The sequence below is a fragment of the Dipteris shenzhenensis genome, chromosome 32, assembly GCF_047967505.1.
Source record: "Dipteris shenzhenensis isolate YYH24624 ecotype China chromosome 32, Dip_SZ_1.0, whole genome shotgun sequence".
Taxonomy (NCBI): Eukaryota; Viridiplantae; Streptophyta; class Polypodiopsida; order Gleicheniales; family Dipteridaceae; genus Dipteris; species Dipteris shenzhenensis.
Window position 1 is genome coordinate 5,221,862 of NC_141627.1, and position 16,207 is coordinate 5,238,068.

The 16,207-nt window shown below is 40.8% G+C and overlaps 1 protein-coding gene across 1 annotated transcript; it reads right to left on the reverse strand.

Annotated features, from left to right (window-relative positions):
- Positions 1-6,268: 6,268 nt before the first annotated feature.
- On the reverse strand, positions 6,269-15,986 carry LOC147880219 (basic helix-loop-helix protein A-like). The gene is made up of 7 exons (XM_087370377.1): positions 15,930-15,986; positions 15,749-15,799; positions 8,007-8,063; positions 7,495-7,836; positions 6,953-7,384; positions 6,448-6,828; positions 6,269-6,334 (listed from the first exon to the last, which is right to left on the reverse strand). The coding sequence occupies exons 1-7, from the start codon at positions 15,984-15,986 to the stop codon at positions 6,269-6,271; spliced, it is 1,386 nt and encodes a 461-aa protein (XP_087226503.1).
- Between the last annotated feature and the right edge of the window lie 221 nt (positions 15,987-16,207).

The following is a 16,207-nucleotide window of genomic DNA, read 5'->3' on the forward strand; positions in this document are numbered from 1 at the left end:
ACATTGTTAGATGCTCTATTAGACGCTCTATTAGACGCTCTGTTAGACGCTCTATTAGACACGTCTATAGACATGCTAGTCAGACGCATCTACAGACGCGATCCGACAGTAACCCTCTCTTCCCTTTCCCTTTCTTCTCAGCTCATCAGTAATAGATTTTTTTCCTTTTTTCCAATTCAACATGTGGCCAGGAAGCGCTTCTAGCTCACTTGATCCCCGGGAATCTATTTGGAAGGACTTATATAACCTTTTAGGGCACCCTCCTACTCTTGCGGAGTTATACGGGTATATGACGGGTACTCTAAACACTCCCCAGGAGTCGGCACTACAGACTCCAAACCACCCCACACCGCCTGAGATCACCCCAGCGGAGTCAACAAAGCCGTCTTATGCCCCTTCCCCCATACCGTCTTATGCCCCTTCCCCCATGCCATCTTATGTCCCTTCTGCCATCCCGTCTTATGCCCCTTTCCCCATGCCATCAGGAGGTGCGTCTGTCTCACAGAGCCGTCGACGTACTCCTGTGTCGTCGAGGCTCGGTTCTCCAGCTACGAGTGGTCAGCATAGTCCCGTGCAGTCTCCAGCTACGAGTGGCCAACGTACGAGCTCGACACGACATGGTAGCAGGCATAGTAGCAGGGAGAGCGGTGCGGGATGCATGGCACAGTGCTTTGGGAGGGGTGGCGGTGGGGACAATGATGATTCAGATGATTTAGACGTGCCTTCGGGTGATGGTACGATTTATTATGACATCACTCAGACAGGAGGCATCTTGATGGATGCGCGGGGGAAGGACATCATGGCCTTCATGCGCTCCGTAATTGCTAACAATTATAGAGATTGCTTTATCCACTACAAAGACCACCCAAAGAGGTTGGCTGATGAGACCCTCGCTACTGTTCGCTCTAGGTATCCTAACCCCCCCAATCGCCAGTTCATAGATAAATGGGCCAAGTCAAAGATTGTTACGATACTTGGCAATAAAAGATCTTCGCTTAAGAGGCAGGCACTAGCGGAGCTTGCCAGGCTTGAGGCAGGTCAACCACCAAGGGGCCCGCCGCACACTGCTCACAAGCGTGAGTGGAAGAAGGCAATGAAGTCAGCGAGGGAGGACCCCAGTCTACAGCATGTGGAGGCACGGAGGATCCAGATGGAGGAATATGGAAGCGCGCATTTTGGAGCAGGGGGTGTTGAATCATGGGAGGCCCAATTTGTAAGTATCGATCTCAAATTATATTGCTTATGTAGTTTATTAGGAGGTTGTTTCTTTGTACTAATCCCTCCGCAAAGTGTGTCATCATGCAGCTTGAGATCGTGGGCAGATACCCTACTCCTGTGGAGATAGCCTACCACCACCACCATCGCAGAGGAGATACATGGAGGCACTTCTATGATGACGAGTTGATTACTGAGGAGCAGTATACCCGGGCTACTGGAGCGGCCCCCCAGGTATTTGAAAGTAATTAAATAATGCCAAAATTATAAGTAAAGATTTGATTTTTCATACATTGATATATGTTGTCCCTTGTTTACAGCCCCGTGCACAAGACGATGAGGAAGACAAGAAAGGAGGTGCAGAAGGGAGCGCAGAAGGGAGCGTGGAAGGGAGCGAGGACATGGAGAACATAGATTAGTCATAGAAGTAGTGCTAGCTACTCTTTTTTGTACTTAAAGCCACTGGCTTGGCTTCATGCCTCTTGTATATAAACTCCTCTTATTTTTTGTACTTGAAGCCACATGACGTGGCTTAGCTTCCTTATTTTTTGTACTTGAAGCCACATGACGTGGCTTAGCTTCCTTATTTTTTGTACTTGAAGCCACATGACGTGGCTTAGCTTCGTGCTATATGTATATATAAGCACTTTTTGAGCTTTCAATTTTATTGCGTTTTGGAGTTGTAATGTTTTATTTGGAATTCTAATTAAAATGTGGTTGGCTATAAGAATTAAATTACACAATGTGGATATGGGATTCTTGTAACTATATAGCATACACAACATACACAGCATACTGTAAATTAAAAATAAAATAAAATAAAGCGCGTCTATCAGTGCGTTTATAAACGCATCTATTTACGCGTCTGTCTGTTCAACAAGCATTTATATTTGCGTCTATAAACGCGTTTCGTTTACAAGCACATCTATTTAAGCGTCTAAATGCACGTCTATACGCGTGTGTGTCTAATATATAGATGCGCTGATAGACGCGGGTCTCCAAATGCGAAAATAGACGTGCAAATAGACGCACCCGTAAGTTTTTTATTTAGTTCAGAAAACGCGTCTGTGTGCGCGTCTATGGGTGCTTTGTCTTGTTGTGATGCCCTCTTTCCATCACGCATACAATCGTTGGGGCAAAAGAAAAAATAGAGTGATAGCCTGACATTGAGCAAGCGTTTATAGACTCTTGCATTCTTTGAATTAGAGTGACATAAATCTGTATTTGCTTGCTCAATGTCAAGCTATTGAAGCTTCGCATGGGGAAAAAGAGAGAAGGAAAGAGAGGAGAAAATAGAGGAAAAGAGAGGGGAAAAGAGAGGAAAAGAGAGGGGAAAAGAGAGGAAAAGAGAGAAGGAAAGAGAGGAGAAAAAAGAGAGGGGGAAAGAGAGGAGAAAAGAGAGAAAAAGATAGAAAAAGAGAGGAGAAAAGAGAGAAAAAGAGAGGAGAAAAGAGAGAAAAGAGAGGAGAAAAGAGAGAAAAAGAGAGAAGAAAAGAGAGGAGAAAAGAGAGGAAAAGAGAGGAGGAAAGAGAGGAAAAGAGAGGAAAAGAGAGAAGGAAAGAGAGGAGAAGAAAGAGAGAAAAGAGAGGATAAAAGAGAAAGAAAGAGAGGAGAAAAGAGACGGGGAAAGAGAGGAGAAAAGAGAGGAAAAGAGAGAAAAAGAGAGGGGAAAAGAGAGGAAAAGAGAGGTAAAAAGAGAGGAGAAAAAAGAGAGAAAAAGAGAGGAGATAAGAGAGAAAAAGAGAGGAAAAAAGAGAAGGAAAGAGAGAGAAAAGAGAGAAAAAGAGAGGAGAAAAAAGAGAGAAAAAGAGAGGAGATAAGAGAGAAAAAGAGAGGAAAAAAGAGAAGGAAAGAGAGGAGAAAATAGAGGAAACGAGAGGGGAAAAGAGAGGAGCAAAGAGGAGAAAAAAGAGAGAAAAAGAATGCTCCATCATGCATGCCCTCTTTCTTTAATTTATCCTGCCCTCATGCTTCAGTCCAATTTTCCTCTTTCTTGGACCCACCCTCATGCAATCACTTATTTTTATCATTCATGCAATCCCTTATTTCCTCACGAATGCTTAAGGCATTGAAAATTCGACTTAAACATGCATGCAAAGGATCCTTTTTTAATTTGATATAGGATGCAGTGCCACACCCGCATATGTTGCCCTATGCTCATCATGAGGAGGCGAAGCGTCAATGATATGAAGTGGGATCTTCATGAGGGACCATCACGGATGCAGAGTGATGGTGATTGTAGCCTCCACGATAACCTCATGAGGCCATGGAGGAGGAGGTGTTTGATGATATGGTGCGGGATTTATATGTCCATCAGTCCTCAAGTAGGGATGATAGCATGAAGTTGGATTATCTTTTTACTACATCATCGACTCCACTGTTTGAGGGGTGCACATTCTCTATTCTACATGCCTCCCTTGAGTTACCATGATCATGGCCATGGAGGTGATGATTACCATGATACAAGAGAGGAGGATGATCATGAGATAGGAGATACAGATATTGTGGCCATTACCCATGAGGACAAGCCTACCATTGGTGATGCTGATTTTGATGAGCACATGAGTAGCACAAGTAGTAGTGGGCTGAATGTATTTGTAGATCTCAACATTGGTTTGGATTTTGAAGTAGATAGTTTGGCAAGGGTTGATCTCATTGAGGATGAGATCGAACTGTAGCCCATCATTGATATTGGCAAAATTATTTTACATATTATTATCTCATTCTCATCACCTCACTCAATTTTTGTGTATGTGGGTTTGCAAAAAAGCATTGATATTTTTATTAAAATTATATGCTTTGGTAACCATGGGCAATGTTTGAAATGCAGTGATGCACATTTATCAGCTTGCACCAAAATATCACTTTTTGTATTCTCTGTTTTGCATTTATAAAGGCATCTAAATCCATGTCTAATGCATAGTGCAGACACGCGAATAGACGCGCTATTAGATGTGCTTATAGATGCGCTTATAGACACGCCCATATTTTCACTATTCTAGCTGTGCCTATAGATGCGCCTGCTATTTTGCACGTCTATCAAGTGCATCTATAGTTGCTTTGTCTTATCGTGTGTGTGCAATGTTACCTGCTTTATATGCCATAGTGTTTTGGGTTGAAGGCAAGAGAACAAACCTTGGAAGAGATGTCTTACTATTTTGAAGAGCAAGCTCTTGTTCCCTTTTTTATAGATAAAATTTGTAAACATGTGTTCTGTATCATTGTATAGGATGTATATGAATGATTCTATGCGTCCCTTTGTTGTGCAAGCATAAAACATAACATATGAGAATGCAAATGGTGGTCATTTGTAGTCATCATATTAGATTGTTTAGAGTGTCCCATCTCAAGTGCATATGAGTCTTTGAAGCCTTATTTTATAGAATTTAAGAAAATTTTAAATTGACATCTGAAAAACTTGTATAATTAAAATAAGCATTGTCTAACTTCAGTTTTATTTATTATGCAAAAAAAAAGAGCAAAATCTATCACCTTTGAATTCCCATAAGGCTAGTAGTTTTTTAGCTCATATTGAGAGTGCGAGGCTGAAGAAAGAGAGGAGTGAGTGGCTATAGATTGTACATAGTGATGAGAAAATGAAGAGATATAGTCCCCTCTCTAATCCTTTGAAGGTGAACTATTAACATTTTTTATTTCTTTTGAATTTGGGGTCTGGCATGATTAGGCTCACCCTTGAAGTGAATGGCATACCTAGCTTCAACCCCAAGCTCAACAAGCCCAAAAATTTTCTAAGATAGGGTAGCACCTTGTCCAGATTCTTCCAATTTGCATTGTGAAAAGTTATGCCTGACTGCTGCTTGATGACATGTGCACCATTTTGGCTATCACATAGAAAATGCAACCTCAGCTTCGTGAAGCCTGGTACAAATCCGCTCGGTATAGTGATGAAAAATTTTGTGGGCACTTGTTGTTCTTGCAATTGGTAAGTGTATGTAAAAAGGTCTTCAAGGCTCTTTTCAGTAGCCCGTAGGAGGTTATCCTCGTACTTTTGGAACTCTTAGACCTCATTCACTCTCCTATCAATGTTGTTAATGACTTTGCGGAGTCCAGTAAGCTCGTTATTTATCCAAATATAGTGTTCCTAATATCTTCTTTTGGGGAGATCGTATCCAAAGAACTTGTCATAATATCCTTTGAAGGGGATTGGTGCTCTTGGATTTGAGAGTCTTCTTTAGAAAAATACTTCCTATGTAATTGCAATTGTATTGCAATTATACCACAACACAAATTCCATATTTTGTCAAGTTGTATTGGTTGTTCTTCTTTGGAGAACAAGGAACAAAGCTATATTTCACATATTCAAAGACATGGGGGGCTCACTAACAAATATGTAAGATAGCATGTTCAATTAATAAAAGGGGTTTTATTTTCTTGTGGAGTTATAGAAAATAAAGATAATTTAAGGGTATACAAGGAATACAAATATCCCTTGAATGATCGTACATGCAATATGGGTCTTTTATAACATATTGAATCCCCAGGTGTAAAGATTAAAGGTCTAGAATGTAAAAGACAAGGCTGTCTTATAACATATTCCATGTAAGTATAATGGGCGAGAACAAAATGTTTGGATTGCCAAAAATTTTCACATGTTGTTATTTGTAACTCCTTCATTTTTACTGAATAAATTCCGTTTCCCTATTACTTGAAATAATAATAAAGGAAAATGCCCCATCCAAATCATACAAATGAAAACGAGAGTGTCCACATAGTGTCTCTGGAGTTGTTAAGAGGGCAACAATTGTCATCATATATCTATATCCTTAATTCATAATACTTCATTAAGCAAAGAAAGGGACCCTTTTTGTAATGAAACATCCTAATGGAATGCGATTATCAACGCATAACACGAGTACACTTAAATGATGTGCTATGAACCCAGGAAACAAACAGAGAGCTAAATATGCTGCCTTCCAATCTATCAATTGGCATTCCATGACAAGTTACTACCGTGGTCAATGTTAGAAAGATTTGCAAGATTCATCTTGGAGGTATTTTCTTGTGGTCATGCAAAGGAATGCCAGATTGCATACTATACCAGGCTTCTGATCAATAAATTTTGTACCTCATCTCGGTTTGGGATTCTCCTTCCACCTTCCTAGGACGTTCAAGAAAGAAAAAGAGCAAAAGATGTATGGTCAGACAACTCAAAGGTTGTGTTGTTTGCCCGTTCGTTATTTTGCAAAAAAATAGTGTCTTCAAGAGATTTACCTTGTATTCCGCTGATACATTGGCCCTAAAGCGGCTTCCTTCAGATTTGGCCTCCACATTGACACAACTCAATTTCATTTGCTTGAGGGCACTGAGAGCTTTAATGAGCAGGTAGCCGGCGTCTACCTTGATCGTTAAGTCCATCTCGACCTGAAACAGAGGTCGGTGCTTATTTGTGTCGTGAGTTACCTCAATCCTTTGAATATAAGATGAGAAACTTCCGGAAGCAGTGGTTGTTCCCTGCGAATTTTGTCCTTGCGGTTGTAGAGCAATATTAGCTGCATTCTGGAGCTCGGTATTCTGATGTTCCAATTCTCCCACCCGATCCTGAAGCTCTTTCAAGAAATGTATAGTGTGCTCAAGAACAGAAACTTTATCCTTCTGCATAAGAACGATTGTGAGGACTCAGAGATATCTCTCTCATTAGCGAACGAGATTGACATTTATTTGAGACCTAATCTAAGTAGATATTGGAAAAATGTGACAACTAGTGTTGTTGCTTTACCTTCTTGAGATTTGGAATAAGAGTTTGAAGGACCTTGAGGCATTCATTTTGATGTCGTCGTCGTTTGCGCTCAGACACCACGTGTTGACGAGCCAATTCCTGTGATCCTTGTAGAGTTTCGCCCATCATCTTGGGAAGTAAGTATAGCAGGCATCTTTTCAAAAGGGAGCTACGAGTAGGGGTTCTTATTCCTGATTCAGAAGTGGTTGATGCCCAACGTTTAAACGCAGATCGTGTTGAACTAGTGCTTAGCCAATCTAAAGCTTCTCCAGGGAAGCTTTGACATTCTTTGCCGATAACACCTGTGTTGACGGAAGAAAATCCAGGAACTCCAATAGCGAGATCAGCGTTAGGCTGCAAGGAAGGCTCCGTAGAAAAAGATCCACCCGATGAACGCAATCCAACGTGTCTCGCTACCATAGCTTCGTCATCCTGTACAATGACGGGAAGTCCGAGTTCGCCTACTTCCATGCCAGGATATTAGAGTTCGTGATGAGTTTGATCGACAGAAGGTATGTTTTGGAAAACCGAGGGCCTGAGGCTTGTGGCATGTCGAAAGGCCAAGTCCCCTCGTCAAGATTGGATTCCGCAATTGTCCTCAGAGTGTTAATGTCGAGCTGAAGCTGCCCAAGAACGTCGATTCCATGGGCTTCCATGGAAGTTGAGAACACAGGTGATCGCATTGGAAGAGTGCTTTGGAGGGAGTATTCAGAACGAGATGAAGAGTTGGACGAAGCTGCGCATTGAAGATCCTGCTGTCCAACGCGAAGAAAGACGTCTCTTGCCCCTGTTTGTAATGCTGGACGTCGAAACGACTGGACAAGACGATGTTGTGGCCATAGAAATGTGCAAATGCGTCGAAGCAATTGAGGATCCTCTTGCACCTACATCGCAAACCAAGTATAATACACTAATAAGACATGCACTTGATTCTGCAAGGGTGGCTTTTGGAATACAGCTAGAGCCTTATAGCTAGCCCCTCTATGCTGAAGCGTACTAAAGACCAACAACGTATGCAACATAATGACAAGAATATCATATCACAAACACCAACCAAATCGGTTGTGCCGAGCTCCACCACTCCATCCTCGTACGGTATGCACAGCATAGTCTGCTATCAACAGAGAATGCGCCTCTTCAATACAGACTACATGGAATTTTTAGGTTGAATTCAAATAAACTCGAAAGTATGCCGTTAGGTTGAGTGAGCGACCATAGAGCGCAATAGGACCATTCTAAGGATTGCAAGAGGTGCTTGATGCGGCTGAAGGCAGGGACGGTAGTCGGAAGGGCTACTAGGTCGGGAGGGGGGACTAGACCAGAGGCCATAAAAGGTGCAGTGGTCGATGAGATGGCAATGAGGGGTTCTGAATTTGTGATGCATATATGCAAGGGGCAGCAAGAGGAGATCGAGCGGCTGATGAGAGATGGATGATGGGATTGGGGATCGTGGTAGGCGAGGACGAGGAGGAGGAGGATGAGAAGTGAGGACTAACGAGGGAGGAGGGGTGCTTATGAATCAGGATCTGTGTCGGAAGGTGAAGCCGTCAACCGCCAAGATCTCCCAGAAGAACATGAAGAGCAGGTGTAGGGCTCCTCAGTGATGAGTTCACAACTTCACGTCGCTGCAAAGTCTTAAGGAATTCGTGGGTTATGCGCGTCGTCATCTCAGTGCTGAGCTCACGTAATCTCCACAAAGTCTCGGGCCCAGAGTCAACAGGCCCAGTCATCCAAACTTAGCATCGCTTCTTGGACGTCTTCCGAACGAACGCCTTGCTCCGTCTCCTAACGAAAAACTAATTCCACAACAAAAGTCACATGATGTTTCCCAAAAATGTAACTTGCATTTGCATTAGCTCAACTAAGAGAGGAAGGAGTTAAATCAATCGCAAGAGCCTCGTTAACTTAGGGGCGCGCTTTTCTTTTCTTCTCTTTGCCTAGGAACACTCCATAAGAGCTCCAAGACAATACTGAAGCCAAGAAATTAAATCACAACTACAAACTCCTCCCTGGAGCCAAAGAGGACAAAAAACACTTGTTATGGTGAGAGGAATCGAGGAGGAATCTGGACTAGGGTTGCGGTGGGGATGAGGAGATTTCCGTCTACGAGCTAGATACGTACCCAACCCTTGCATTGAAAACATTTTTAGTAACAAACATTCATCTCTCTCTCTCTCTCTCTCCATCTATATGCTTAGGATGATAATTGTGCAATGAAATGACAATGAATCCTTTGGGGTACCTTCTCTTATTTTAACATATAAACTCCAAAATTACATTTAAGACCCCATCATATTCGCTACTTACAGATCAAGATTCTCAAATCAAGCATTTGGCAAGAAAATTCTTTTCAATCATTTGGCAAGAAATTTTTTTTAGTATAACTTATGTTTACATTTCTCAAAACCATGGAGGCAGTGCTTTGAAAGAGTGCCTCATTAGGGAGAAGGTTTGTTTGACGAGGGTTGCCTTGGGGTAGTGTCCTCTTTTTGGAGTATATACTTCGAATGCTTGCATATCTCTCAAAAAACTTTGAATACATAGAAATAAGCTAAAACTATAGCAATATTCTTGGGTGCTTGAAGCTATGCTGACATAAATTTTCTAGTATGCATAAATTACAAACACAGTCTTAGCGACGACCATTGCACCTGCCACTCAGCATTACGTTTGAATGTTGAGATTTCACTTCTCTTTCTCTTTTGAGTTCTCTTTCTTTCTCTTTTGATTGGACGTTAATTAACAACATCGGTCGATGTTTAGCGACACCGATCAATGTTGTTAATGTAATATAAACTAGCAACACGCTCGTACTATTCACAAAATCCGAGATTCCTAGAATATTGTGGAGTCTTGGGAAAGACAAGAAGCATAAGAAAGAGGATAAACAAAGCTACAAAGAAAATTGTAAGTTTTGTTAGTCCTTCTAAGTTAAAAAAAGTATCTAGTGCCGGTGGTGGTCTCCCTTTTGCCAGTTGGAATCCACTTGCACTTAGATACTTATTGGAAAATTAGCATTTACATACTATTATGTGAAGAGTAAGTTAGCTGCATGTGACATTGTACTTAGCTCTGGAAAAATAGATGATTTTTATTTTATGCATGAAGTATATAAGTTGTAACTTGTCTAGATTGTAGACTCTTTGGAAAGACTTGTCACTTAGGACTAGGTAAAGAGTTTGTTAGTTCCATGGCTTGTAATTTTAGTTTAGTTACATAATTAGAGATTTCATTCTAGATGCATGAAATATAGTAGATAGATACTAGCAAAGTTTAGAAAAAATAGTATAGCGCATGAAATGATTTACTTTTGGAATAGTTTATGTTTGTGTGTATGATTTTCTTACTTTTAGCATATGTATTTATTTATAAGCATGTAACTATACCTAAAGAAAAGGTCAATGAGCCGGTTGGAGATTTGCTTAAGCTGACTTGTAACAACTTGTTCGTTGATGAATAATATTATACCATGTGCTAGATGGAGGTTCGCTTAGGCCGACTTGGAACATCTCGTATGTGGTTAAAATTCATACTATATGTTATTGAAACTCTACAAACTAGTATTTAAGAATGATGAGGAAATATTTGACTTTGAGCCGGTTGCGGGCTGGCTTATGTCGGCTGTTTGCATTTCGCTCGATGTCTAGCCAGTTGTGGAGCTCGTAATTGCTAGCTCGTAGCAACTCACAAAATTATGTCGCATACGTGTGGAGAGATAGTGGTATATACACATAGGTTCACTATCCTTATGTTTTATAGATTATTAGATGAAACAAATTAGATATGAATATATTACATATGTTTTAATTTGTAGCCTTTATTAGAATTCAAACTCCATAGTACATATATACATAGAAAAAAAGAATATTGAGGATTAAGGGTATTAGGTTAACAATTTCTCCTAGCTTAGAAAGTAGTAGTAAAATTATTTATAACTACTTGTGTAAGTACTGCACCACTGTGTGTAAAATACTGACATCTGTCAATAGAGCATGATGTTGCAGATGATCATGGTCATATTCTAAATCCCCAATGGTGGGAGTATCGTCCGTAAACATTGGAACACGTAATGCATCGTTGGCATAATCTCTTGGGGCGATTTTTTGAGGATGGATCTGAATATGGTGTTGTTGTCAGGAAATTATCCACTTTTTGAAATAGGGAAGGGTTGTTTACATATACAAGAATACGAGACCTCGCAAAGGAGATGCTTGCATGGAGATGGTGTGAAGAGTGTGGATCCCTGACACCTCATTTGCAAACGTTGGCATTGAAAGTGCTATCCCAGCCTTGTAGCAATTTGTCAAGTGAACGAAATTGGAGTAATTACAAGTTTGTTCATTCAGTCACAAGAAATCTCTTGAACACAAAAAGAGCAAAGAAATTGGTATATGTTTATGCAAATGGTAGAGTTTTGGATGATGTTAAGGGAGAGAGCAACGATGGAGATTTAGCCAAGTGGGTACATTTTGATCTCCCAGGTCCGTTGCATGATCCTCCCATTGTTGGACAATTGCAAGTCACAGCTGAAACAAGCTCTAGCGATGGGGAGGATGAGGATGAGGAAAATTTGTGATGACTCATGAGCAATCATTCCAAGGCTTGAAATACTATGTACACTGCTGATCGTGCTTACATTCTGACTTATTAAATATTGTGCTATTTAAAATTTTGTTGATTGACATCATACCAATTGGAAATTATGCTAAAGCATTTAGATGGTATTACAATTGTGCTTACATTCTATTATAAATATTATGCTATTTAAAATTTTGTTGATTAATGTCATCAATTTTGTTGATTGACATCATACCAATTGGAAGTAATGCTAAAGCATTTAGATGATATTACAATTGTTTTATTTCCATGTTCAAACTTGGAAAGTATTATCCAATTTCTTGCAACCTTTATGTACTTGTGTAAGTGATGCTAGCTGCTGCACTAGTGTGTGTAAAATACCAACATCCGTCAATAGAGCATGATGTTGTAGATGATCATAGTGCAGATAGATGCTTACTTAGGAGAGAAAAGGACGTGGGAAAAGGCGACTTGCCATCCCATGCCTATTTTAACAAGTATATTACCATGTTTATAATCATCCAACCACATCGAGAGGGGGCAAGACAGTTAGATGATTTCTCTCTCTCGAGGTCTAGCAAGCCTGCATGGAGTACTCACATGTTGGAAGTTAGGATAAAAATGAATTTTAAAGGGTTCAAAGGTTTTTGATGATTATGAAAATAATTGAATTAATTGCATTTCTTAATTTGACAACACTCCATGGCTCCAGAGAGGAATGGAGGCTCAATAGCAACATGCAACTATGTTACAATGATAGCAGGAAATTGTTGGAGATATGATATCTGCCATTAAGAATTTTGAGGCTCGCCAGCAAGGATATTATGGCACTTCATGGGAGATGTTAATAGGACAATGCCACAGTGCAGAGGTGATGGTGCACAAAGAGTGGCCACCATCTTGTAGCCACTTGCTAGTACTGACATTGACATAACAACGTAGTCTACAGATGTGGTTGAAGTCGTCGCAAATGTGGAGAATAATGTTACGATGCTGGACGACGGACGGTGGAGATGTAATGTCTGTCATCAAATATACATTGGCTATCGCTTAAGAAGGAGGTTGCATTTCTTGGGTGATGTGAATAGAAGAATTTCAAAATGCAAGGTACTATGAGATTAGGGCCCTGCAAAATCTTGTTACTACCATTTTGGGACTTGTTGTCCAACATTACTATTTTGAGGCATTGTAAATCACCTTTTTTATTTTGAATTGACGTATGGTGAAACTGATTTTGCAAAGGGTGCATTTGGTGAAACTAAAATCGAACTTTTATTTCACTTCAAATTATGACAATAATAATTACTTCAACAATTGCACTTATTCCTAGTTTTGCAAGTTGACTGAAGCATGTTACAAGATTATCATTTGCAAACTATGATCTCTTATTAAAGTTCCTCGAGTAGACCCTATTTAAGTGGAGTAGACATTACATTATTTACAATTCCACTTCAAAGTATGACAATAATAATGCATCCACATCAATTACTTCAATAATTTTCAACAATCAATGCATCCACATTAATTACTTCAACAATACACAACAAACATTGCATTTTTAACAATTTTACTTCAAAGGTATGACAATTCAATAAAGCACTTAGGCCTTTTCAAAATAATAATTTCACATGGAGATTGCATGTCCATAGTTCGAAAATATTATTATTGGCACTACCCATACAAAATGAATCCATCAAAAAAATAAGCTGCAATATGGGAATATATATTGCCCGATATATATTGCCATATATATTGTCTGATACAAAATGGCCTTAGCAAAAAAATAAGCCAACAGAGAGCTCCACGCATATAAGATGAGGATCAAAATAAATTAATTAGGTGATTGTTCTCTAGCCGGCTCGTGCAACAACAGTGGGTGCCCTAGGCCCACGAGAAAGCATTGGAGAATCTCAAGAGAACCATGGTGGATGCAACATTCAAGTCACAGTATCTTACAAGTCCAAACAATAACCAATTCCAAGATCATGTGAGCAATATCTTGTTCATGTATATGCCACCCTCTAGCCATCACTAACTTGGTGATAAAGCTGTACACTTGAAATTTGTGAGGATTGGGTTCCTACGAACCTTGTGTCATGTCTCATGTCCATGATTTTATTTCATACCTTTTTTCATTCTTTTTCTTAGGATTGAGGTTGAGTTCAAGTTAGTGTTGTACTTAACAAGAACAGGAGAACCCCCATACAAGATAGTAAGTGCTAACACTAAACCCCACTCGTTCCTCCCCCATTTTGTTGAAAATGGGGAGAGGGTGAGAGACACATGATTGGAGACAAGAGCTGAGGTACGAACTGATGTTGATTGATTGATTAATCACAGCAAGTACATAGCCTCTTTTATAGGCTGGGCAAGCCTTATCTTCCCACACAGACACCTCATAGATGAGGTCACACACAAGAGAATCTAGATCCTATAATCTAGGGGAGGAATCACACCTACCACATGAGGTGGCACAAGTGGCCTCAAGACTCTTCACACACACACAACTGTAGGACACTTCTAGGACTCTAGGACTACACACACTAGGACCACACACACTAGGACTCCGATTCCAACAAACGCCCCTTCAGAGCTAGGGTGAGAAACTATGACATCTTCTAGACTGTGCATCCCAGGCAATCTCAGAGGCTAACAGCTGAGCATAATTCAGAGGTTGAACCAAGCACTCTCATGGCTTAGGTGTCAACGTGATTAGAGACTCAAATCTGAGCATGGATGCATGACCAACTCATAGGTCTAGGGAGTACACCAACATCCTGGAACTCGGCCAGGCCTGATAAAGGAAAGACATAACAACCCCCCTGTCTCCTAACTGGGTACATGGAAATAAGTGGAGCCTTTTATAGGACAAGGCACACAAAATGACAAATTATTACATCATTTTAGGGGGACTACCCAAGGCAGAGTACCTAACACACATGACTCTAGAAAGCCCACTCTTCATCTATCACCTCATGGAGGGATAGACCAGAAACAACAGAAGTGCAGGCTTGTTCCTCAGGTCCAGAAGGTGTAGCTTCATCGTCTTCGTCCTCGCTCTGCTCCGCAACCAGATTGGCATGTTCTTTGGCTTGTACCTTTGCCATCTTCTTGAAGCAACGATCCTCTGGACGGCCAAGTTTCTGACAGTAATTACATTTAAGAGGTTTTCCTTTCTTCTTGGGCTTATTCTTGAGAAAGAATGCTTTGCCAGATTCGAAGGAAGATTCTGCTTTCTCTGTAAGCCTACGGTCCTCATCAATGAGATGAGCTACCATATCCTTAAAGCTCATATTGCGACTGCCTCTTAGGACAACAAGGATCTCATTGTACTTGGAAATGTCTTCAATACTTGAGAGAAGTACAACAACTTGATCATCATCTTCAACAATGGCTCGGATGGCAGATAATTGTTGGAGAATTGACCCAAGATTGCTCAAGTGTTCATTGAGGGTTTCAATTTCCTTCATCTTGAGCTTGAAGAGTTTTTGTTTAAGAAATACTTTGGAATTATTGATCTTATTTCCAAACAAATTCTCTAATTTTTCCCAAACGTCATTTGCAGTCTTATCAAAATCCACATGGTGGATAAGGTTGTCAGCTAAAGCTAGGCCAATGATAGCCATTGCTTTATCATTTTGGTTCTCCCACCAACTGATTCTAGCATCATCACTTTGGGGTTTTAGCTCCTTGCCATTGGTGATATTCCATATCCCTTCTCGCATAAGAAGAAGCCGGAGTTTTGTCTGCCAAGTTGGGAAATTGCTCCCTAAGAATTTCTCGATGAACGAGGAGTTTTTTATGCTATCCATTGGTGGGAAGGTCTTAGCTGTTATTACAACCAGTGTCTAAATCCCTTACAATGTTTACTCAAATTTCAAAAAAGACCCAAATTTTACATGGTAGAAGTTTCAATTATGCCAAAGAAAGACGCAAGACAGAAAAGCCCTAAATTTTTGGGTTAGGGTTACTGCAAAACTAGGGTTTGCAAAAAATTGGGGCTTTTCAAAATTTCCTAGAGCATAGTGTTCTAGCAATACTAGGGAAGCTTCATACCATAAAAGCCCCAAGAAATTCACCCAAAATGAGACAATTCTTGAAAAGCGCAATTTAGGGAAGCTCAGAAATGGGCTGGAACAAGCTGCTCTTCAAATCGGTTTGAATCCCCTCCAAATGTGGTGGCGATTTTGACACGGGTAGCAAGATAGTGCAACATACCTCCGAGTTCACAGCAGGGCAATCAAGCTGAGCAAAAGGCGAAACAGTTTGCTGAAGCGTGGGCAACACAGATCATCACGGAAGCGTGAACTGCAAACCAGAAGAGCTGCGACGTGCGAGTCAATGGCCACGGCCCTCACAAGGTCGTCAGTCGCATGAGAGCAGACATAATATCTCAAACGAACCGTTTGCAGAAGATAGCACACATTTCAAGGCCGACTGTACGAACAGTAGGCATGTTTGTACGGCCCAATAGTCCGTACAGTCTGTACGGCTGTACGGCCTGTTTGCTGGTCAATGGAGATGCATAGGTCCGGGCTGATACGGGCTCTTGTACACTGATGCTGAGGCTAAAGAGCAGGAGCTCATGTGGAGAGGCAAACGAAGAAGAGGGAGTGCTTCGAGGAAGAAGAGGAGAAGAGAGTGGAACTAGAGTGGCCCAACGGAGGAGAGGTAGCG